Here is a 25,871-nt window from a genome sequence, read left to right as displayed (position 1 = left end):
AGTAAATAATCTTCCAAACTAAATTATGGGATGTTTAGAACTACACGTTGTATAAACTGAAGGACAATAACTCATATTGTGTAGATCTTGATATAATTTTTTCAATCATTTAAAAAAGTTAGTCTATAAATAGTTAAAATGTTATTTATACTTTCATTAAAAGAATAGATAAAAGTAAGGTTCAGAACATTTTAAAAATTTGCATAATTAATACAAAGCATAGCCTGGGTTAATTGCTCAATATATCTTTTCTGATACTACTATAAGAAATCTGAAGGGAAAAATCTAATGAGTTTAATTTGAAGCATAAATAGTTCTGTGAAAAATAATTGAATAATTTAATTTCAAAATGTCTATTCATCACATGCTATTTGTATCACTAATAAATCATGTCAGGAATAAATCTACAATATTCTGCAACACCTTTATCATGTTGCTTAGTTGCTTGGTTTCTGTGCCTTGCTTGTAGCCTGTTTCCATTTTTTAATTATATTAAATAAGGTCATTCTTTTAATATGTAAGAGGAAGGTTTAAAAATAAGAAACAGATAATCATGATATGCATAAATAAGGTTTTAAAATAGAGTTATGTGGTCTCTAGCAAGTCTTAAAAATATATTATAACCCTTAGAACACTGGGGTCAAGCATATGCATTTATAAAATGACCCCCCAACAAGCTCTGATCAGATCCTACCCTGTATCAGCTGCTCCAGTCCCCCAAGTACCTCAACTCTTCTTTCAACACCTGAACCTGCCCCGAAAAGAACCCCATTCTCCCAGAGGCATCCTGATCCCTTTTCACCCAATATCAGCAAGCGTCAGGAACTGCTCTTTCTCCCACTCTGGAGCCCTCTGAAGCATCTTCATTGCTGCTGCTGGACAAGCACCTGATTTTACTAACTGCCAACTTTGACAAATATCCCAGTACCCACCTCCATCTGCAGAACCCTCCTGATAGTCTGCATTAGAAGTGGCCAGTTCTAACATGCTAACTGCTGAAACCCACTGACAAGAAACCCAACCCAATGATCCTCAGTTGCCAACCCTTTTTGGTACCACTCTCCTCTGAGATCACATGCAGACCTCCTTAGATGGCACCCAGTTTCCAGATGTAATTTAGGTAATGGTCTAAAGGCTGAGCATCAAAGTTGGTGAAATTCATTCAGTGCAAGGTCCTCCACTCTACTTAAGTCCTGAAGTAGGGTTGGGACCTCAATGGAAGTGGCTCAAAGATGTGCCTGTGCATATACTATTTGCCCTGGTAAGGGTTAACATGGCAGGCCTGAATAAGGAGAGCGAGAAGCTACAATGAGGAAAAGTCTGCAGAACCGTATTTATATGAATTCATTGGCCTTAACACCCACACAACTGGTGCAGAGAGGCCATGGGTTCTATTCCAGCTGATAAACTTGAATGGTAGATAGGGGAAGATGCACAGTAACCCTGCACTCAGGGTCTTGGATTGGGAGTGGTAAATTTCACTTCTCCAGCCCCTCCTCCCACAGTCTCAGAGCTTGGCTCAGTGTAGGTGAAATGAATTTCATCCTCATTGACTACTTCAAAATGAAGAAAATGCTTTCAGAACCTGGGGCTAAGATTTTTAAAAACAGGAGTCTGAAATGAGGCTCCTAAATCCTTATTTTGATACCTTCAAAAGGTCTGGTGAGCAACTAACGGCTGCCAGTGAACAGCATAGGAGCTTAGCTTCACTCCTCAGGTCTAGCTATTGTAAATACAATTGAATGGAACTCATTGATCTGTGGTTTATGGTGTCTAGTAATAGCTTCTGTTATTCTATATCCTAACTTTTGTGACTAGGAGTTCTCTTTCTCTCTGTGATTTTTTTTTCATTTTAAATATTAAAATGAGATCCTTGCTTAAAACACTTATAGGGAAGATAAATAAGCTGCATGCTGAAGTTTGTAAATGAAAAAAATGTTGAGTGGGAATATGGACTTACTGGAGACTAAAACGTTATAGAGTTTTCTTCTGCTTCTAAATTGCTATATCTACACACTTCTACAGCATCTTTTTACGCTTCATCTTTTAAATAATTAAGATATTTCACTTGAGGACTGCTGAAGATCTTTTTGCTACGACAGCATCTCTCCTTAACTTCTCAGCTTGGCACTTGTCTATAACACTTTAAAGCAAATGCTATTCTCCCATCCCTGGTCTAATGAGACTGGAAGTGCCATGGTACATCCTAGAATGAATAAGTTATGGCAACTGCACCAGGAGGATGCCTTGATACTCTGAATATGTCTTATCTTTTCAATATTCTAATAATTAAGCATGACTGAGCCTTGCTAGCTCTTGGACTGGTATCCTGTGATTCCATATTGTTTTCTTCTCTGTTGGCCCCATTGTGTTACTCTTACCCATGCTGAACCCATTCTCTCCAGGAGCAAACCTACTGATTTCTCTGGCACTATTCTCACAATAAGGTCTATATGGAGAAGAGTGGCAGAACAGGGCACTGTGATGGCAGTGGCTGCTCCAAATCTTTTTATATATTATCTTTAAGAAGATTTTATTTTGCAAGATTGTTCAGACACTATTTGTACAGGGAACATACACGTGTATCCTGCCAGGTGAGCAAATGATGGTTCTTTGCATGGTTAACTCGGCAACCTGAATGTGATTCCTATTGCTATTCAATGAATATAACAATAAACATTTGCTAGCCTGCAGCCATACCACTGTGGTCTGTGATCTTGTCAGATATCATAATCTAAACACATTTAGGTCTGCTCAGTTCTAGACTGTGACAATACTGGGGGGAAAAAACAGATTTTTTTTTTTAACACACTAGATGGCAGCCACTGTGCTGGTAACTATAGAACCTGTTCTTGGAATTCTGGTAGCTCTTCTACCCTGCCCACCCCACAGCCATCTTTTACAGTTATTTTGCATACGTTTTCTTTACTACTCTTACTAGATTTTAATTTCACAAAAGTTAGGCATGTCAGTGTATGGATTCTGCCCATAACCTGGGGTAGGTGCCATAAAGATATTGACTTTGTTCCCTCTATTGAATGGTTGTCCAAGGTTTTGTCTCGTATTTATCTTATGAACTGTAAGCTCATTAATGAATGTACCTTTATCTGTTTCTTTTTGTGAAGTGCCATGCAATATAAAGCACTTGTATACATATTTTGTCATAGTAACAATATTTTTTTCTTAATTAGCACATTTATTTAAAGTGAGCAGCCTCATGACTGAAATTGTTATCAGATAGAGGCAGATAGCACCGACTCTGGCAACATAACTAACTGGGTAGCCTATATCTGACTGGTTCAGTATATGACCTGGATATCCAATACCCAAATGAGCTAATGAGGAATGACTGTCTGAATTTCCAAAGAGCTTTCTCTCATCAGCATTCAGCATGCCTTGCAGCAGCATGAAAGAGGGAGGAGGAACACCACCAATTGGAAGATAAAGAAAGCAGATAGAACAATGAGGAAAAAAGAAGAAAACATCTTGCTATGGAGTATTCGTGCATCTCTCTCTTTTGTCCAGTTCACCCTAAGCACAGCAATTAGCATGCAATGTGTTCTGAAATGGTCATTCACTGTGGTGTACTTGCAGCTGTACAGAGTTTATGATTTTGTATATTCCTGTTATTTGGAGCAGTCAGTGTTGACAGGTGTGGCAGAGACCTCCACAGGGACTAATCCTCTTCCTATTTTGTATGGTGAGCAAGCATTCCACTTTTACTAATCCTCTCTGGGAAATGACTGACTGTGTGTTTAGCCCTACTGCCTAAAATAGGTTGGAAATTATTTTAGGGCCATATTATGCCAATGATCTTCCCCTGCATCTCCCACAGACAGCAGTGAGTTAAAGCTCTATGTCTCATTGTGGCCCTGAGATAAATACATGTGGCACCATGATATCAGGTGCATCCTTATATCTTCTAACTACCAGCCAATTCCAAAATTCATAATTAATAATTACAGAGATACAAAATCAGTCTAATAAAGTTTAGGACCTTCTCTGAGATTTGGGATATCTGTGGGTGGGGTTTGATTCTATTTGTGCTTCAGGTAGTCTCTGCCTTCCAGGGCCAGAGATTACCTACGTGAAGGTCTGAGAAATAACTGAACCTTTGAGAAAGACTTCCCTTTTCCTCCATATTCACCACTTCTATTACCTGCCTAGAACATCCATTACATCATAATATCTCTAGCAGCCATTTCAGATTGCTCAGATTATGGTTTCAAGTATCAGAGGGGTAGCCGTGTTAGTCTGAATCTGTAAAAAGCAACAGAGGGTCCTGGGGCACCTTTGAGACTAACAGAAGTATTGGGAGCATAAGCTTATGCTCCCAATACTTCTGTTAGTCTCAAAGGTGCCCCAGGACCCTCTGTTGCTTTTTACAGATTATGGTTGAAAATTTGGTAGTCAAAACTTTGAATTCTTTAAATAGTCTACCTACAAGAACTGAGTGTATATTAGAAAAGGGTGAAATATTTGTAGTGAAATTATATGGTGTGAATATAACCAGGAATTTAAATATTACTTATTGTGAGCAAAAGCTGTTGTTGTACAGGGTGAACAGTAAGGTTCCTATTTTGGGGCTTTTTTGTTTCAGTTCCCTGAGGAATGTGCTTATATACCATGGTGGGAAGGAAAGAAGGGACTGAATATATCAAAAGCAAGCTAAAAATTAACATACTATCACGCTACTTCTTGATGACATTCTAGAGGAAAGAATTAGTGCACAAAAATGTTATTGCAGCACTTTCCCAAACCTAGGGATATCCCAAAACCAAGAGTTTTCAATGAGGAGTTCTTTATATGTTGTTTTTAATCATTAAAAATATATATATTGTAAGAATATACATGAACTTTACTGTCAAAAAATATATATTTTCAGTTCCTCTATTACTTTTTCCCTTGCAGAAAGGGTTTGTGTCAATTTACTTTTCCACCTGGGCTCACCGAAAGAGAGAGAAGTGCAATAAGCAGATGGTTGTCAAGAACTGCATGCTGCTCATTTGAGCATAAGTGTACCAGCTTTTGCATCTATAGAGTGCTCTTGCATAAAAATGACAGCAGAAAATTAGGCAATTTAAAAAGTCTGTATTCTATTTTAATACCTTTCATTTCAAAATTCCCAGGAACTACAGTACAAGATGTGATGGAGAGATCAATAGTAGAAAGTAAAAGCCTAAACATAAAACAAACACTTGGGGATACAAAAAACTCTTGGCCTTAGACTGGTCTTGCAAAATTCTACAGGCCCACATCTTTCTGATGAATGAGTAAAATGTCATTACTTTTACAGTCATAAAGGCTGGCTAATCTGCTTTATGTCTAGGTTGTTAATAAGTCTCATGGAAAAATAAAACTTTATGGTAAATACCTAGGTCATATTTAGGTATAAACATGGTTTTAGAAAATGCTTTTACACTGGTTTACACATTAGCCAGTCAAACCATATTTAACACCAGATTCACTGTGTTTAGGCAGAGTCCTACCCATTACAAAGCCCAGTGTAAACAAGATCATAATGGCAATGGTTGGTTTTGGTGATACAACAGTTTAATAATCATTAAATAATTTTACTGAGCATCACTGTTCTAAAACAAACAACACGAGATTATATTTATGTGCTACTCCTCCATTCCTCGCACAATCCAAACTTTCATGTATTTCAGTGGACAGTTTGGAGATACAAGGAAAGCATGACTAGGTTCTGAAATAGGAATTCCATTATGTTTCTTTGCTGGCATTTTAATGGCATTCATCATCATTGTTCTATGAATTTTTATTAGGGTCTGTCACAGGGCGGCTGCCCTTTATGGGAATTTTGGGCCCAATTTGCCCATGACTGCCTTATGAAGGCCCCAGGTGGCTGATTAGTAAACAAGCACCTGTAGCTAATGAAGGTTACCCAAGCTCAGTTACAGGGGAATTCCAAAGGGATACAGAAAGCACCCATGGAGAGGAGTTGCCAGGACAGGCCTAAACCGGGAGCCTGGAAGGTGAGCTCTCTGAGGAACCCATGAGAATGGGGAGCCTGTAAGAAATGATCCTAGAAAGCAGAGACTCCTAGATGTTGGGCTGTAGTCAGTAGGTGTCCAAGAGGGCCTGGTTCTCAGCCAAGGGTCTCCTAGACACCGGCTAGAGGCCTGTCCTGACAGGATCACTCAGTGCCCCTGAAGAAGAGTCACAGTAGATGGACCTCCCCAGACCTGTGAGTCCAGAGAAAGATCTTACTCTGGTAGGGGCAATAGACCTAGCACCAGAGGTAGGGATTGGAACCAAGAAAACACCAGGGGGAGAGGTGAGAACTGGATTCAAGGGGAAGGGGGCGGGGAGGTCAGCTGGTCTAAGAATGTCTGAGTCCCTCAGTTGAGATGATGAGGTGAAAGATTTGTTTATGTTCTATGCAGGGTTTTTTTTAATGTTGATAAATGATACCCTCCATAAAGAGGTGTCCTTTAGCATCTAATGGGCTGTTTGGACTTGTTGATACCCTGGGAGAGAGAAAAATCAAGTAAGGGCTCACCTACAACACCGCGCCAGCCTGCATGGGGGTGTGCTGGGTCAGCCTGGCATGTACCGTGTATTTCTACATTTTTCCCCCTGAAAATTTAAGCTTTCACTGAAGAAAAGTAAATTTCTTCAATGAAAGGTCAGTTTCTTAGCTGTGACAGCATTAATGCCTTTGTACATCTGGCAATATATCATCCATGGTACTTATTTTAAATAATTTCTGCAACTGAGATTAAAATGTGACCCATTCCTTAAAGCCTGTGATGTAAAGTTATCTATCTGCTGAGTTCTGCAGACTGAGTGAAAAATCTCAACTAAATCTGCCAAAATAGTCTGCAGATGTTTCTTATTTCAGACAGTAACAAAAAGTTGTATAATAGTTAATTAGAGAAATAAACACACAGTATGTGATGTAACTCCACAGTGAAGAAATGCCAGAAAACATGGGGTGCACAGAGGAGTTATCATTTACTAGTCTTTGCAGACTGCAATTTTCTCGCAGTCTTATTTAAAACTAAAAAAAAATTCTACTTAACTTGTTAGGATGAATGGAAATTCACATCTATATTGGTATTATTGTTTAAGTGGTCAGACTGAAAAATCAGCAAGACAGTAGTGAATATGATTCACAACAATGGCTTAAAACCTTTTAACAGCAAACTTAGATTCTGAATAGCACAGCAAAATCCATTAAAGTTATAGGGGTCAAACATGTGGCGCACAGGAGTTATACAAAGGGAATGTACCATCAGCCAGACTGGTCATTACATCCACAGTTTGTGGCTTTTCCTTGGTAAGGATTTTTTTTTTTTGTGCCTGTTAATAACTAGTCTAGCTGGGCAATGCTGAGGAGCAAGTCAATTTTGCACCTACTGATAGCAGCAGGTTTCAGATATTTTGATACCTATACATTCCTTATGTATATAGGCTCATTATATAGGCTCATTATGGTAGAAAATAACTATTGATTGATGTGAATGACAGAGCTTCCTTACTGTTTTACAATCTGTGTTGATGAAAACAAAACAGCATGTGAAGACTCAGAATGGAGGTTATTTGTATTTTCGTAATGTTGGTATAGTGACTTACAACTGGGCCAGGTGGGCCTTGTGGGCCTTCTCCTCCTTTCAGACCAGCTGGACCCTGAAAAAGGAGAGAAGCATGTTGTTCCATTTGAAAAATTAAACAGTTTTTTTATTTTGCAACATATTTAATATGAAGGATTTAAAAATCAAGAATTCACTGCTGAATAAATTACTACCAGTGAATGGATAGCCATTTGAATTTACCCCTCAGGGGTGCCCATTTGATATTTTTGTATTGCATTCATTTTCCAAGCACAGTGGAAAACTTCCTGTAATAGCTTAATTCATTGTTCTCCGGGATTCTATATAAACACTGTACCCACAGTTATCTATGCTGGTGTTTATACTGTACCTGAGCTCCTGGAAGGCCTCTTTCTCCTGGGAAACCACGAAGACCTGGCGGTCCATCTTTTCCAGAGATACCTTGAGGGCCTGGGTCACCCTGTGAAAATGCAGAGGTTTCAAAAACTGCAAATGTTAGTTACTCATTAGTAAGGCAACAATTTTAGTCACAGAGGTCACGGAATCCGTGAGTTCCAGCAATCTCCGTGACTTCAGCCTACGGCGGTTAGGAGCTTCAGGGTACCCCTGCCACCTCTGGCGGCCCCTGGCACTCCAAGCCACACAGGTGGCGAGGGGAACCCCCAAGCTCCTGGCTGTGGCAGGTGGTGGGGTCCCACGGAGTTGTGGGTGGTAGGGAGACTCCACAGCTCCCGGCTGCCGCAGGCAGTGGGGAACCCCACATCTCACGGCCAATTTGGGCTGGGGGGAACCCTGAGCTCCTGATGACGTGGCCCACCAGAGCAGTGTGCAGTGGAGGTACTCCACAGCTCCTGGCTGCCATGAGCAGTGGGGGCACCCTACAGCTCCTGGCCTCTGTGGCTGACGGGGGGACCCCTGGAGCTGGGGGTGGCAGGGATACCCCACAGCCCCCAGCTGGTGGAGACAGCATGGGGCCGTGGAGCTCCTACCTACCATGCGGTGTGGGGACCCGGAGATCCCCATTTTGTCACAGATATTTTTAGTAAAAGTCAGGAACAGGTCAAGGCTTCCATGAATTTTTCTTTATTGCCCATGACCTGTCTGTGACTTTTACTAAAATATCTGTGACAAAATTTTAGCCTTATTAATTAGCGCACGTATAATAAAACAGCAGACTCTGGTTATAATCAATGACCAAAAAAAAAGGACCATCCATCTCTCCATCCAGCTATTCAAATACTTTATGGCCCTCATCACCATAGTATGTGAGCACAATAATATTACAACAAATTTTAAAAAGTAATATATATTAGTTATGGTATATAAACAAAAAGTTATTAATATTATCATATTTTCTTTAAAGAAACATTCATGGAGGAAGTTATTCTCTTATCTACAATGAATAATTGAATACAATCATATACTATTTTCTTGATCAATGTAAATATTTTTTCTAATTTTTTTTTCCTCTTTCACCGAAAGAGTAACTGAAATTCTACAGTGTGGCCAGTGCCACACAGAGATATGTCCCTGAGTTCCAGTACAGAGCTCCAACTTGACCTGAGCAAACAGGTTGTCTATGTACAATCTCCCACACTAAAAGGGAGGTTCTATGCAAACTGCTCATCTTAAACAAATTAATGGCTATCCTTGTTCCCACTGAAATTTATAGCAAAACGATCAGGTTGGAAATGAAACCCTTATACCTTTGGCAAGTTGCTGAAGAGACCTTCCTTGGGGAAAAATGTGTCCGTGCCTATTTTATGCCATACTTTCTACAGTTATGAACAGTATCTGATTTTAAACATTTATCCCATCTATCTCTGTGTGACACCTTCTTTCCAAAAGTCATGCCATACCTTAGCACCTTCTTTTCCTGCAGCGCCTGGGAGGCCTTGTTCACCTGGCGGGCCTGGAGGACCAGGGTGACCTCTTTCACCAATTGGGCCAGTCTCACCAGTAGGACCCTAAGAACAGAAGTTAAACCTCAGTTACCCTAACAAATTTAATTTTTTGTTTGGTTGGCTTTTTGTGGGCAATCTGTTCCTCACTTTTTCTCAACCTTCCTCCTACCCTCAGTTGTTCCTAGGATCTAGGATGTCACCACAGTTACCACTGGAAAATGTGCAATCCTCACCTTCACCTGCAGACAACATTTGTTTACAAAATAGTCTAATCCTTAAATAATAAAGCTCAAACCCTATTCTGGCTGCAGATACATGTGTGAGTTTCCATGGGCTGCAATTATGGCCCTGCTTCCCAAGTGCTGAAGGCCTGAACCCCACAGCATTTCTGATACATTGGCGAAAGGACAAGAGGTCTCGTACCCTCTGTCTGCCATGGAGCACTGCTTTGTAGTATCTTCCAGGAAAAATATAGAGAGGGGCGGCTAGTCAAATCCACTGAAACCTCCCATGGAGAGAATGCAAGGGCTTCCAGAAAGGCAGATGCAGGGATCAAAGACCTGATCCATTAGCTTTTTTGCACTTGTTGTATTTAAGTGGTGATGAGTTACAATACTGTATTCATGACAAGTGCTTTTGAGAAGAATAAAAGTTTGCCAGACATCACATGGGTGTTTGGTTGCCTATTGGTGCTCAATTCCAAAGTATAATGAGAGAGAGAGAATCTCTGCGAATCAGTATTGATTCTAAAGTAAAGGTCAGAGTAGGCAGTAATAATAATTTTCAGAAGGGTTTTATAATTCTGATTGCTAAACACTGTAATTACCATTTTTAATTGATTCACAATGTTACTTTGGTGTACTAGATAATACCACATATGGTACAATTTATGCCCCAAGAAGTGCATTTTCTCTTAGTATGGGTTGTGATGGTGGATGCTAACACTTAAGCAAGTGTGGAAAGATCCATATGGAAACCAAATGCAAGCAGTATCAGTCCTGGAAATAACAGTGGGCTCAGGGAATATTTGCCTAAGACTGAATAGTTATCTTTGAAATTAAACAAAGGAGCAAAAATCACACTCAGTAAAACACATGCTGTTTTGATTAATTGAAGTGATGGAACAGAAGAGAACTGTTGCATCAAACAGACTCAGATGCCACCTGTAATTAACTAGAGAGTACTACAAAAAGGTCTGTTTCTAAATGATTTAGTTAAAGCTACGTAATTTGTATCTCTAATGGAACTTTCTGCCCTCCCCTCTTTGTGTTTTTCTAAAAAGAATCCCTAAACACAGTTTAGAAAGTAAAACCATTTTCTACATAAACATTGTGTCTTGGCAGTATATGCTGTGAAATGTGTTAATACTAGTTCTGGTTCTGGTCAATGAGTAAATGGGGAATATATTATTCAGCAAATGTCATTAGTAGTGGTTATAAGATATATTCAACAATATCTCTACCTATTTGACCAGTCAATTACTCTGGAGGCCAATAGAAAATGAATTTTTTTTAAATGATTAACAAAGTTAAACCTCTGTAATCCCCTGGGTGAATTTAATATTCTTTCTGGAAAATCTCTCTTAAGTCGGGCTTTGGGTTTCTCTTTTATGGGGGCTCTGTGGTACATGGATAATGGGTCTCCTGAACCATGATAGATTTGCCTGTGGTAAGAGAGACTTAAGCTTTTCTTAAGTGGTCCAGCCCCTCTACAGTTAGTATGCTTTGTTTTTCAGATTGGCAGTGCCTGTGTTCTATTAACTTTGTCTCCAATTTTGCCTTTGCTAACCTCTTGTATGGCTATTGGTAAATAGGATAGGTGGTAAGGGAAAGGGTTAGTGTCATGAAGACCACTTAAAGGAAGTAACTATATAAGTATAATCAAATAAGATCATGAAGTAAACCTCACCCAAACCCTATAAAATAATCAAAATGCTTCAATCTAAAATAATACAACACAATATGTTATTTGCTCTTTCTAAAAAGAGTTCAAAGTAAGGGGTCCTATTCTTCATTCTTAACTCTTGGAGAACACCTACTTTGCACTCATTGAAATGACTACAGGTGATGAATTACAGTGGAGAATCAGGCCCAATGTCTTTGTTTTTTTGGAGTTTGATTCTTGCTTAAACACATTTTGCTAAATTTGCTGTAATTGGGTACTGCAGGAGTTAACATATCCATCAGTGTATATTATATACTCACGAACAATAGCTCTTTACATTAGCTATAAAGCAATCTTTAAACAGTGTTATATAGTTAGATATAATGTTTAAAATGCTCTACCTGGGGTCCAACAACACCACCAGGGCCTGGGGGTCCAGTTTTGCCTTGAAAACCCTGTGGAATGAAATATATAATACATAGTTATACATGGCAAGGTATAGATGAGCCAAATTCAAATCTGTGTTGAAGAGGTGAGAGAGAAGCTCCATGTTAGGAGTTCATCTTCAAGAATACATATGGAAATATCTATTATTCCTGTGTATACCTACATGTGAAATTTTCAAAGCTCTGTCCTTTCCAATCATTCTCAGCTGTGCTTCTACAGAGCTATCATAAGAAATGCCAGTCACTTTTACAATTATCTCTCAGTAAAATTTATTAGGTGATTCTGAATGCATGAGTGATATTGCTGAAACTCAGCTAAAAACACATATAGACACATATTATGAACTCATAGCCAAGACAGACAAATGACTATGTAAAGAAAGGCACGTATGGGAGATTAAGGAGTATGGGGGAAGGTGATGTGGAAGGAACATAAAATCGAATGAAACACAGATCCAGAGAAGATGTGATTTTTTTTTCCCTATAGAGATGGGACAGGAGGGCTGCATAGGGAAAAAAGGAAATAGTGAAAATTTGAAATGATGAAGAAAATGGAAAGGAGAATATAAGGCGAATGTCATTGGGACAGTCTTCCAGAAGACTGGCAAAATCTGTGGTTTCTAGTAAGCAGCTATAAACCTCAGTTCAAAACTAGTCAGCAAATTCTCTGGAATCCCCAATTTAGAGTACGGCCCGTCCAAGGGCTCAATTGTGCCTTTATGAAGTAGTTCAGCATTGGAGGAGGTGTAGACTGGCACAGCCTCAGCAGAATGAATTCACTGCTGTACCATATGGAGTCCAGCATACCACCCCTTCACACCAGTATATATCCTTTACCCCTGTGATAGGGTGTTCAAACCACACCAGCCCTGAAAGGGTTAAGGTGGCTCAGATTAACCTTATAGGCAGCACCTGCGGGAGAGTCAGGCTGGATTTATAAATTACTAATTGCTGAGAAAGCCCAGCTAGAAGAGAAGCTGGATGAGGTATAAAACCAGGAAGTTTGCAGCAGAAAAGGGCCATGGGAAGAGAGTCTGGAGTTGCTCTCTGGGTACAGAGAAGTGGATAGGAGGAAAGCCAGGGATATCAAAAGCCCTGGGATCCTATCCCTGAAGGAAGGGATTAAATTGCAGGGAAGAAAGCCTGTGGAAGGCAAAGTAGGAAGAAATCCAGAGAAAGAACAGTGGGGGTTGAGACTGCAGACCTTGGCTGCTGATGATAGGGTCCCATGGGCTGGAACCCAAAGTAATAGGTGCCCCGGGTTCCCCTACCAGCCACTGGGAAAGTGGAACAGACCAGGATTTACAGAACATTACCAGAAACAGCACACTGGCAGATTGCCTGGTGGGACTTGGCTACCTCAGAAGGGAAAGACGCTATAGTGACATAGCTAGAGGGCTGAGTGGCGAAGAGAGAGAACCCTGAGTCCTAGAGAGCAAGAGGGACCATGGGGCAAGTAAGCAACAGAAGGGAGTGCTAGACCAGATGAGCTGATCCCCAGACCCAACTACGAGGAGGCGCTACAGCGGTGACTGAACCGTTACAATATATCTTCCTTTATCTCCACTGCCTGCCTATGTAAAGGCCTCACATTAGTTATGGGCTTTGGACCATATTCAGCATTCCTTACGCAGGTAAAATTATCACTGAAGTCAACAGGAGTTTTCCCTGTGTCAGGAGACAGAAAGGAGTGCTGAATTGGTCCCATATTCAGTGAAAATGCCTTGAGAACATCTACTGATTCCACCTCTACAGAAGACAGATGTGTTTGAGCATATTTGGTAATTCTATTTTTTTATCCTGTGCCATTAGCAAATCTGCTCTTGCTGTCTGGTCTGAGAACAAAAAAGTAAAGGATGTTTGTGAAAGAAGTAATGGGCATCAAAGGAGATCATAGCAAATGAGAATACTCATTCAGTATGGCCTGGATAACTGATGTGTGCATTCATCCCAATCTTATGACAATAAAGCCCTTATACTATCCCATCATGTGTGCATATTAAAAAGCAGAGCATACTCTCATAATATTCTTGTGGCAGTTCATATGAAGGATGCTATATGAAGCTGAGCGTACTGTAACAAATAAGAAGGAAATTCTGGTTCAGTAAGTAAGCTTTTTGTGTTTTCCACATTTGTGGAGGTGAATAAAGAGCTTTGCAGCAATGTCTGCTTAAGCAGCTGATGCATCCTAATTAGTGAAATGATAAATCAATGGTACTTGGAGCTAAAGAAGTAATTGTAAATCTAATTTAGATCAAAATAATATTTTTCATTAAAATTGACCATTTTATTTCTTTAGATTTCAGTGGGATTGTATTTCATAATGCAACCTGCATAGAGTCCTTCTCCAATGTACAACATGTTTATAGAGATATCCTTCAAGTAAGGAAACCCAAACAATTCTTGTTTTGTTATATGGTTTTCTGTGTATTTTTGTCTCAATCACTCTTCTACTTTTCTAAATTGTTAGCTTTCAAGTTCCTAGTGGGCTGGCACTAATACTTTTTCTGCCTTCTTACATGGCTCTCAGTGAGAGTGGCAAATATTATATTGTTCCTCACATGTCTTCTTCAAAGCTGATAACAGAGTATTATGTTGCCTCACTATCTATTGTATACTTATGATCAGTTTGATGTTATTTAATGGGGAACAACCAGAAATAATCTCACCCTTACCACATGGAGAAAAAATTAAGCTGTCTGACATCTGCCCCCACTGAGTTTTAACGGATTTTTGCTTTCTATAAACAAAGTTAGGTACCAATAAAAAATTGCCTCTCACTTTTTCCTGCAATTTTCGGTATAAAGCAATGGAACTAACTATTAACTGACACTTTTTTTAAAGATCACAGTGAACTAAGCAGGTGTTCAACAGCCTGAAACAGTAGAACCAATATACTTACAGTCTCACCCCGCTGTCCTGGGTGCCCCGGCAAGCCATCTTTCCCAGGTGGCCCCTGAAATTGCAAGCAAAATAAGTCAGAGGTTTCTCAGTCATCTCTAGCTCTGAAAAGAGTATACAATTAGCCCTAATAATCTCTATGATCTTTTCAGACTTTCAGGCCAGCCTTCAGAAAAGCTTTACTGCTTTGATGGCAACTTGATACAATTTTAATATTTTATTTTTTCTGCTGACTCCTTAATTTATGTAAATTTGTCTGAATGGTGATTTTATGTGTGTAACAGTGCATGCATGTTCAAAATGGATGTCTAACATTCCAAAATTCAAAGTCCCTACTTCCTGTCCTCTCATATCCTGTACTTCATCCCCGAGTTAATGAAAACCGTTTTAAAGATAAGCTTCTGGTGAGTTGTGGCTATGGCATTGTTTAACATAGGGCAGCATCAGAAAGATTGCAAAATGAGTAAGCTAAATAAATTGTGATGAAAAAAAATCACAGACCTGATTCTGCCACCCTGACTCTCACTGAGCACAGCCAGACTCCAAGGGCAGCACCATTGGTCTAAACTGTGCTCCCAAGATCCAGGCACAAAGGGCATGAATTTTCTCTTCCTGCACAGACATGGGTCAACTGACTTTGTGGCATCATTAGCACCCCTCCTTCTCCTGGACCAGAGATGGGTTATGCATGTGGGGAGCAGAATCCCAGTGGGCCTGCAAAAATAATCTAGGAAAGCTAACATGGGACTAAGACTGTTACTGCTACCTTCCTGACAAAACTCCTTCCACAGTTAGGGACCTGAAAGTAGCCACAGCCATGCAGCCATGGGAGTCCTTTGGAGCCATACTGCCAAGATTCTGTGGGGAGCGGGGTGGGAAAGGCTGGGACTTCCCAGTTGGTATGGGAGCATGTGACCTCTGTGTGGGTAATCTCATCCTCCTGAGGAGCCTCTTGGATCAATGTCTCTCATTCCAGCGATAAGAAAATAGAAGTGGAACTCTACTTGACCTTCTGTGCCTCTTCCACGGGTTTTACCAATCTGGTTTATTCATTACAGTAGGACTACTCACAGGGAAAGGTACTACAGAACAGAAGTATGAGACCATGGCAAATTAAGTCCTACATTTTTGAAAGGCTATAAACTAATCCTGGTCAATCAGGAATACATGACTAAACCAAAATTGTATCCAGTTTGTGCAATGTACTCCATTTAGTAATAGTCTGCCAGTAACAGACCATATAGTTTTATATTAATTTGAGAATTTTTTAGGCAGAAGGGAAAAGGGGGGAAGAGAGACCTCTAGTGGTGGCTAGTCATCTCTGTGGATGGAGGAAAGAAATCAACAGACACATCAATTTCACTCTACACCCATCCTCTTAATATGCACAGCATACTAAGGCTTATCAGGATTACTCTGTATAGTGAATATCACATACTCTCTAAAACATGTTGTTCAGACAAAGTCTGGTGCTACACTTACAACCAAGTACAACAGTAATATAGGAAATGAAATACACTACACTGAAACCAGTGTCCTCTGTATTAATCAGATTGCAGGATTATGATTTTGTTTTCCCATTATACTACTTTTCAACCTTTTTTTTCCTGTTGTTCTATTATCAGTACTGCCAACTTTATATTTTGTTCTTTAAAATTGCTGAAAAAATTCAGTCCCCACTTTTACATTGGGCCTTTATGGGCACCTGATAAAAATGCCATTAGGATTGTTAACCAGCTAATTCCAATAGAAGATTCTGGCATACCTATCATTCTAAACCAAAGATTCTTTTGATCTCAGAATATCAAAGCCTTTTCACAGATTTTTGGCTGTATGCTTGGATAACTTATTCAAAATAAATTCCATCAGGATCTGGAACAGAAAGTAACAGGGAGAGAGAAACTATGTGTAAACTCAGTGCAGATATCTTTAGGATGAACTTTGAGGAGCTAATTATGGGAAGTGATTTCATGTAAATGAGTTTTCTCCACTTCACAGCAGTTCAGTTCATTTGTCTTGTGTGCATGCACTGGAATAGAGATTTTTTTAAGCCTTCCATCAAATGAGATATAAGGCTAGGTCTGTTGCAAAAGTCTTGGATCACTAACATTTCAAGGTACAATGCAGCTACCTAGCCAAGGTTCCCATTACTTTTTATACAAATAAATAAAATTTAAGAAGGACTTAAATGACAGGCCAAAACAGCTCCAGAATGAGCTATGTGTGAAAAATCTGCATTTTTAAACAATATATGTATGAAGTGGATGGATTTACATGACAGATTTCAAAGGCTAAAAGTATTCTTACTGATTAATCAATTTACATTGTGACATACCCTAAATATGTATTTATATATAACAGTATAGAAAACCTCTAAATAGTTATATGGTAACCCTTAGTGTGCCACATTTCTCATACATGATAGCTAAGATGTCTCTTCTTCCTTTCCTTTTAAAATAACCTACTTTTAAAAGAATATTTACATCGGCAAAAGACAGGGAACTCAGTCCTCTCCCCAGTGAATATCATACGGACTGCAACATTTACAAATAGATATTCAAAGTAAAGGCTGAGTCTGTTCTGACTTCTTTGGTTTTATGTAACAGGCTTTATGGTACAGAAGCTTAGGGGAGGTTTTCCTGCTTGTAATCCTCATGCATTGAGGGACAGACTTGATTAATTATAATACAGCTCAACACCTCAGCTGCAAGCTCTAACACACTTGTTCATACATTGACTTCAAAAATTTTCTCTGCCAAATTTGCATAATTATTACATATACTTTAAAAAGATACTTACAGGAGGTCCCTTTGGTCCAGGGAATCCAACAGGTCCTTGAGGCCCTTGTGGTCCCTAATATGAAGATAAGCAAAAGGGTAAACTATATTCCAGATGCTATAATGTTGGACTGAAGCGTTTGCTTCAGTTACATAACACAAACTCCATGGATGGACATGTGGATAAAGTGAGCTACATATTGCATGTGAATACTGTTAGCAGTCCAAAGTCCCACTAGAACACCTATGTGGAACATACAAAATTAGGGCCCACTAATTAATAAGAAACACTGATTATTTTTCTATGAAGTTCAGTTCCAATAAGAGATGTGCAATTATTCTTAACCTAACTGCACTGCAGCTTTTTGTTTCTCATATTGGCCAGTTCTCACACTCAGCAAGGTATTGTCAAAATCTGTAGGTCCTGTCGAAATTACTCCTGCTGAATGGGACGTATCTTAATGTCTGTGTCTCTCAAGAAAAAAATTCTTGCAAGAAAAAAACAGAGGAGCTATTTCTGAAAAGATTTTACTGTATGAGATTTTTTGAAAGTTTTAAAGTAGTAAAATAAACAAGTAGCTCACATGATGGCTAGTTTTAGATGTTGTCATTGAAAATTAACCAAGACCTTGTCACTTTTACTGTAAGCATTTGATATGCTGAATGGAGCCTAGTATCAGATTATTTTAAGACTCTGTCTGTGTTAGAGCACACACTATACAAAGAACTAAAAAAGGAACATTCAGATCTTACTTTCTGTGGTCACACAGCAAAAATGTGTACCCTAGTCATACAGTGCAAGACTTGTCCTGCTCTACCTGGTATATGATGTGTGGTTTTACTAAGACATCATGCGTCAAAATGTTAGAAATTTAACGCAAAAGTCCTGAAAAGAAAGATAATTCATAAGGGGTGGTGATGTTAGCGTTCTGCTCCTGTGATAAAGCCCTGGCTGTCTCAGAGTTCCTTAAACCTCATTCATTGCAGACTGGGACGTCAGGAAATGCAGGCTTTGAGCCAAATTATGGCTGTCTCTCTTGCAGTGGGAGAAGTGTTATGTACGCGTGAGGGAAAGGGTTGTTTGTTCAGTAGCAGGCAAGATTTGCCCCTAAGTGAATCTGAGTCCTCTTTAAAACTTGATTAGCATTTATTAGTGAATGAGGCTCAACCAAATGGTTAACCAGAAAATGTTCAAAATATACATTTTTTTTCTGAGATTTTATAGCACTATCCACATTTTCTAGAGCATTATCTATAAATTGTACCTGTAACTCCAATCCCCACCCCTAAGTATGTTCCATATGGTACATTCCTTGATTCAACTGTCTGCATCACACCCAGAAACAAAAAAGGTAAGGAGAGTTGCTTACAAACCAGAAACTCTTAACAAAAATAGGACAACATTTGAGGAAAAATATTAAAAGTGGCTGATCCACTGTCCAAAACATGAAACAAATTGGTCCCTCTTTGGAATACGGTTAGAAGAACAGAACTCAATGGTTTATTTATTGCTAGTAGCACTTTCTTGGCCATAAATCCCTTTCCCCTTTGATCCTCAAGCCATAAGGCTTTCTAATAAAAATAAATTTGCATTTTTTATTTCATAATATGAGTTGCAGATTTCAAGCCAGTAGGAGTATGTGAGAAGAATACTCTAGAATTCTAATATCACATTATTAAATGTACATTTCCTTGTGTTTTTAAAAGTTTTCTATAGAGGATAGATGTTTAATATTTACATGGCTAGCAGCTGGAATATTTCTAACCAGACAGAAATGGTCTTTTAAAGTTCCTCTCTTTTTTGGCTAACAACTCTTCCCTCTGTCATATGCCTCATTTTAGAGCACATGGCCACAGTACACAAGGGCCACTCTCAGATTAACTGCTTGTTGAGCTCCTGTGACACAGCATATCTTTGAAATAATCCATTCCTCTCTATTGATGCTTTTTCTGCTTCCCCTCAGATCTGCCCATTGTCTTCTACCTTCTTGCCCACTCCCTACAACACTGCCTCCTAACTCCACTCCCCTTGACTCAGCCTTCTAGCTCCTTCTAGTGCTCTGCTTTCCAGCTCTCTGCAGCCTGTCTCCAGGCTCTGTGATGTGGAGAGATCTACAGTTTAGCCTGCTACTCCCACCCAACATTCCCTCCCCTACTCCAATCAATCCTTCCTCTACCCCAGATTTCCACTCCATCTGTTCCACACCCCTGACTCCCACACACTTCCCACTTCACCCACCTCTTCCCTCTGCCTCTCAACTGTGGTTCATTCCCCACCTACCTTTCACTTGACACCCAGCAGTTCCCTGCCTCTTCCATCACCACCATCTCCAGGTCCCCAACTGTCACTCCAAACCTCACCTCCTGCTCTGTATTACCCCTACTCCAGTTACCACCCTTCAGCTCCACCAGCAGCTCAGCTGGACTCTGGGTGCGATTCTACTCCAGGGATTTTCAGTTAATGAAAAATCACAGGAAATCGATGAAAGGCTTATTAAATAGAACCTATATTTTACATGTAGCTGAAATGCATTTTTCTGCATATGTTGAATGGTTTTCCACCAGAAGTGCTGGCGTACCTTTTGTGAGCAGAGATTTGACTTTTAACTTTCATAGAAATATACAGGCATGCACATTCCATTATAGGAGGAGATGCTGATTAAAAGCTGACACATTCTGTTTGCAATTAGGGAACATTCACTATATTTGATTCAATGTTGGTTCCTGCAGACACTTAAGCTGTGAGAGCTTGAGATGTCTGTAAAACAGATTCTAAACAAAACATACTTCTACTGTCTCCTAATACTATTTCTATCATACATCCTTGGTCTCCAATCTTTAACTTTGCAGGTGTTGTTGGCCATTACTGCTTTTCAGACTTCTCACATGTTCCCAGCAAAGTTTGTTTGTTGTTGCTCTGCATCTGTTAGTGCATTCAGTTATCAATCCTGAACATGGAAATGTGGCAGATGATGTGGCTTATCATAACATGGGACAACACTAGGTTGCGTAAGAAACTACAGCTTGAGCACACTGGAATCAAATATTCTTGAGGTCAAAAGGGAAAAGTAATCTCAATTGGGAACTCAGTTGTTGGTTTTGTTTTGTTTTTTTAAAGGATACCATCCATGTGCTCTATATGGCTATGTAAAAATAAGCCACAAATATGTTCGTGTGAAAATTGGGATGAAACAAAATGCAGTCATCCAAACTTTAGCTTCTCCAAGTAACCCAGTCAAAGGGCAGATTTACTTATCTGTAGGAGTTATAAAATTGATTTGTAATCACAGAACAAGCAATTTAATTTTTCTATGTGCTACTGCATAGTATACAGACTCTGTTTGAGTGTGTATTGATTCAAATTTAATATCATGCAGTGGATTCTATTTTACCCAGCAGTAGGAGTTCTCAAGCATGTAATTAGGTGATTAGGACAAAAGAATCAGTTCCTGTCAATTTATTAGCTTTTAGAGGCATTGAGTACTTTTAAAAACCCATATACTAACAGCAACTCTGCTGAACGGGACATTTTTATTAACAGTGAGAATCTCATAAAGCTCAGAAATGTAATTTGGTTTGTTTGAATATGCACCCAAAAATCTGGATGGTGATCCCAACCTCATTCCAATGATCCCAATCTCTTAGGTATGCAAAACTGGGTGTCTGAGAGGAAAAACAAGCTTTCAAGGCTTCCTGCTTCTAGCTGGGCAGGAAGGACAGCAGTGTAAGAAAGTCCACCCTTGAGGTACAGTATGACAGTGCAATTGCTTCACATCCTAGCCAGAGAAGTTCAAAGACATGAGAAAGTGGGGAGAGAGGAGAAAGAGGAAAGAAAGAGATGCAGGAAATAAAGTGAGGAGGAAAAGCTGTTCCAGACCTACCCTTTCACCTGGTGGGCCAGGAGGACCATCACTGCCTGCAGTGCCCTAGAAAATAAGAACAATTTGTTCAAAGGTAAAGCCTGATTTTCTTTGAGAAACAGTTTTGCAGCAAATAGCATCTGACAATTACCTTAGGGCCTGGTTTTCCCGTGGGACCTCGTGGGCCTCTTGATCCCCGTGGACCCTATGGATTTGAGATACAGATACAAATGATGATAGTCATACAGGACAGTGTGTCAGAGTCAGCCATGCATTTTTTACAGTAGGTGTAAAACATCACAGAGGTGGCAATCACTAAGGGAATGCAAGTAACGGTTTTAAACAAACAAAAGGAAGTACATACCGTTGGTCCTCGCTGTCCCCTGGGACCTGGTTTGCCATGTAAACCCTGCCAATGAAAGTTCAAATCAATCATCTTAGCATGTGGCATTTGACTGTGAATGAAAGTTTTGCTGTTGATATGAGGCAGTGTGCAGCTCTCCTAGGACTAAATGCTCTTTTACCTCCTTTCTGCTGTGCATTTTAATTTAAATAAACAGGTTTTTGCTAAAATTGACCATCTTGCTGAAGTCACTGTGCATGTAGCTTTATTCATTGGCGTCTACGTTAGGGCTAGATTCTGCCCTTGGCACCAGAGCATGTTAATGTTGCTGCATGGCCCATTCACAGCCACTGGAGTCAGTGAGAGGAATTCTGGATAAGTCAGAATTTCTCCTTGGAGCTCCCTTGCAGCAGGCCCACTGCACTATACTGGGAGATGGTACATCACACTCCCTCTGGACAGCTCCACTGGCTAAGAAGGGAAATAGCACTGGCAATCATCTTTTTGTAGGAAGGAACAGGGACCATACTGCATAGTCCTTGTACAGAGCCAGCATTTTGGCCCTTAATATATAGCTCCAATATATCTGTCATACAGAGAATCTATAGACCCCTTTCATGAGGTAGACTTTTCGCTGGGATTGTAATGGATTCTAATGTGAAGAAGCTTTTAAATCAAGAAGCCATATTCTCCTGATAGAAAAAAGAAACACTGTGACTTTTACTTGTTAAAATCTAACCAGTGGAAATGGGATCTTCATATGAAGTTCTCATTTTAAATGAATTACATGCATATTCTCACTGTTTTGTCCTCATACAAGAGAATACTATTCAGGTTGTAAGCTCTTTGGGTATGTCTACACAGCAAAGAAAAAACCCATGTCTGGTCCATGCCACCTGACCCAGGCTCGCGGGACTTGGGTTACGGGGTTGTTTCACTACTGTGTAGACTTCCGGGCTTGGGCTGGAGCATTGGGTCTGGGACCCTGTGAGGTAGGAGGGTCCTAGAGCCCAGGCTTCAGCCCATGACCAGAAGTCTACACAGCAGTGAAATAGCCCTGCAGCCTGAGCTTCACGAGCCCAGGCCAGACACGGGTGTCTAGTTGCTGTGTAGACATACTCTTGGAGGGAGGGACTGTCTTTTCATTGTGTTTTACCACAATGAATTCCTGATCCATGGTTAGGTCTTTAGACTATACTACTATTGCTACTACCTGTCACAGATAAAAGCCAGTTATGCTGGCCCAATTCAGAAGTCCATGCTTAAATGCCTGGGTGAACTGAGGCTTTTTTTTACATCTAATAACTTTCATATTTAAAAGTGTGTTCTTGTGCATGTTACAGGTTCAGGTTTCCTAATTTAGCCTCCTGTTTGATAGTTCAGAACAATGTTTTTTAATACTGCTTTATCCAAAAAATAGGGTCTGAATGTGTTTTTTTTTAAAAACATTCCTTGTTGGTCACAGTAAAAAAAGAACTGCCTTCAGCTCAGCTAAAACCCAGGGCCGACCTGGAGGGGAAGGGGGGAGCTGATACAAATTACCAGGGCCCGAATTCCCCCCATCTTGTCAGCCCTGTTTAGCCGGTCCGCCCTTGCTGGAGGGCCCCAAAAAAAATTTTCACCGGGGCCCGAACCTGCTCTTGGCGTCCCGGCTAAAACCATTCTTAAGAAAAAAAGCAAACTGAAAATGTAGTTGTTTCTCAAAATTTTCATATTTAAAGTGGTGAATCTGTGTTTTTGATTCCTTGCTGCTAAATAAAATTGATTGGTAGGCACAGTAATGATATTCTTTACTTCAATCTGACTTAACGTCTCACTGAGTTGTCATCTCCGAGTTCCAAGTCATCCTTTCACTTCTGATAATGTTATCAGCTTTCTAACAACACGATCAGCCACATCTAGTTGAACTTTACAGGCAGCAGTGCAGTGACCTTCTTCTTACCCCCCCCCTTTTTTTTCATTATAGTTGGAGATGCTGCATATTAGCTTCTCCCCATGTGCTTCAAAAAATGAAGCAGCAAAATCTGACACTTTACTTCCACTTGATAAGTATATGTTCTTCATCCTGCTTGCGATAGTCTGATGAATCAGAATGCATAGAAAATCCAAGTTAAATTGAATGGTATCTAGATAATTCACAAGATAGGAAAATAGTTCTTGCCAGTGGTCTACCTAGTCCACTTTCAGTCCATCTTTCAGAAGATGAAAAACACTCCCTAATGGACAATTGAATAAGCTACCTGGTGAGAGAACTTCTATCTATCCCAGATACTGAGTGGTTATGTTAATGCCCTGAAGCATGAGGATTTATGTCTCATGTAGTTTGATCCTATTTTATGTAACTGCGGATGTTCACACTTATCCAGATAAAGGCCCAATGCTATAATATCTCAATGTTCTCTTGAAGCTTCTTGTCTTTACATAGCAGAGAGTTCCACAGGCTAATTAAGCATTGTGGGGTTTTTTAAAAGTATATCATACCCTTGCACCTTTCTCTCCATTGGCACCTGGGAATCCTGGGAAACCAGTGGAGCCCTGTATGAGAAATGAATGCAAATATCATCAAATATCTGTCACACCACCACAATACATCCAGTTCTTTATCTAGAATTAAAAGCATATCACCAGATTGATGCAAAATGTACATTACAACTAAATCAATGGAAATAGTTTTTAAAGATGTCCGCTCTGGTGATTATCTAAAAATTAACTTACCATAATGCCTCAAGTCCTGAATGCATTAAAAACATCAACATAAATAATGACATTATTTTTCATTAACATCAATAAGAAAGTGTTTGACAAATCTTTTCCAATTTTAGTTAACAGTGAGAAAGAAAGTTCATTAACCATCACTAGAAATGATTTTATTAGATCATGACCAATGAAATAAATCTTGGGAACTTGCCTCTGCTGAATCAGAGTGGCAGAACTAAAATCATTTTCTTAATGCAGTATCAGTGCCGCACAAGAGCATTCTTGTGGGCCTTATTGTTCTTTGCTCAGCTATTTAAGAGGGCTGATTTGCACTTTTGTTTTCAAGTGGCTGTTACTGTGTGTTCACATTCACATTTCACAGACACATTATGACTAACATTAAAAACTCCAGTTCTATTCAAGTTAGGTAACTCATTAGAAAGCATCTGTTTTAGCAGAACTCTCTTTACAGAGATCTGTATACGCAGCATTGACAATCTAAGTGTGGTTGTGCAGTGGGATTGCATAAAGCCCAGAACATAACTTGGGCTGAGTTTCAGGAAAGAGTCTTGAGTCTGGGATGATACTGCTTGCTAAACCCTACCTACACCTTTTCCCCATCTCCCCTGACAAAGTCCACCATGCCTTCTGACTTCAATAGCAGTTGTATATATGTATTTATTTGAAGAATAGGTCCTACTATTTATTATGGACACCTTCTCTCTCACATATTTTCAGACACCCACGTCTATATTAAAATATATATAATACCCTAACAAGCTCTCAGATTAGCTTTAATACTGGAGGGTCTCTGCCAGGATTAGACAGTGTGCAGTTAGCAAAAAGCCCTGAGTTTCCTAGTCAGAAGAAATACTTTTGATGAGATAACCAGTAATGCTTTTCACTTATATGGAGACCATACCTTTACCAACTCTGATCAGCAGGGATATTCTTCAAGGGAACAAGAGCTCCTCAAAAGAGCTTCTTGCTAAGTGATGCCCCTCTCTTATATTTCAAATGAAAATGATACTTATGTTCCAGTGTTATGATCAACATTGACAAAGTTGGTCGCTTTATTCATAAAAAGGTGGCCATTGGACAATCACATGCAGTTACTCTATGGAATGGTATACACATAACAAATTTGGAGGTTATACGCTGTTGTGGTGCATGAAATTTAGGCAAGCAAATGGATACTCACAGTAATTAACCATTAAACCTGTCCCTAGGAAGCGTTCACTGTGAAGGAAGAACCTAATATTCTACAAAAAGCAACAGAGGGTCCTGTGGCACCTTTGAGACTAACAGAAGTATTGGGAGCATAAGCTTTCGTGGGTAAGAACCTCACTTCTTCAGATGCAAGTAATGGAAATCTCCAGAGGCAGGTATAAATCAGTATGGAGATAACGAGGTTAGTTCAATCAGGGAGGGTGAGGTGCTCTGCTAGCAGTTGAGGTGTGAACACCAAGGGAGGAGAAACTG

At 39.7% G+C, this 25,871-nt stretch overlaps 1 protein-coding gene across 2 annotated transcripts in view; it reads right to left on the bottom strand.

The window, feature by feature from the left end:
* Nucleotides 1-25,871, bottom strand: part of COL11A1 (collagen type XI alpha 1 chain) — a 240,885-nt gene that overhangs the window by 80,818 nt on the left and 134,196 nt on the right. For both annotated transcript variants that reach the window (XM_034778961.1, XM_034778960.1), the window contains exons 32-41: nt 24,174-24,227; nt 21,714-21,758; nt 21,501-21,554; nt 21,371-21,415; nt 17,512-17,565; nt 14,714-14,767; nt 11,767-11,820; nt 9,437-9,544; nt 7,948-8,037; nt 7,600-7,653 (exon numbers count right to left, since the gene is read on the bottom strand). In XM_034778961.1, the coding sequence (XP_034634852.1) occupies nt 7,600-7,653; nt 7,948-8,037; nt 9,437-9,544; nt 11,767-11,820; nt 14,714-14,767; nt 17,512-17,565; nt 21,371-21,415; nt 21,501-21,554; nt 21,714-21,758; nt 24,174-24,227 (612 nt within the window). The remainder of the gene's footprint in view (nt 1-7,599; nt 7,654-7,947; nt 8,038-9,436; nt 9,545-11,766; nt 11,821-14,713; nt 14,768-17,511; nt 17,566-21,370; nt 21,416-21,500; nt 21,555-21,713; nt 21,759-24,173; nt 24,228-25,871) is intronic.

This window comes from Trachemys scripta, chromosome 8 (assembly GCF_013100865.1).
Source record: "Trachemys scripta elegans isolate TJP31775 chromosome 8, CAS_Tse_1.0, whole genome shotgun sequence".
Classification (NCBI taxonomy): Eukaryota; Metazoa; Chordata; order Testudines; family Emydidae; genus Trachemys; species Trachemys scripta.
The sequence above is the reverse complement of the archived record's forward strand: the minus strand, read 5'-3'. Positions and strand labels throughout refer to the sequence as shown.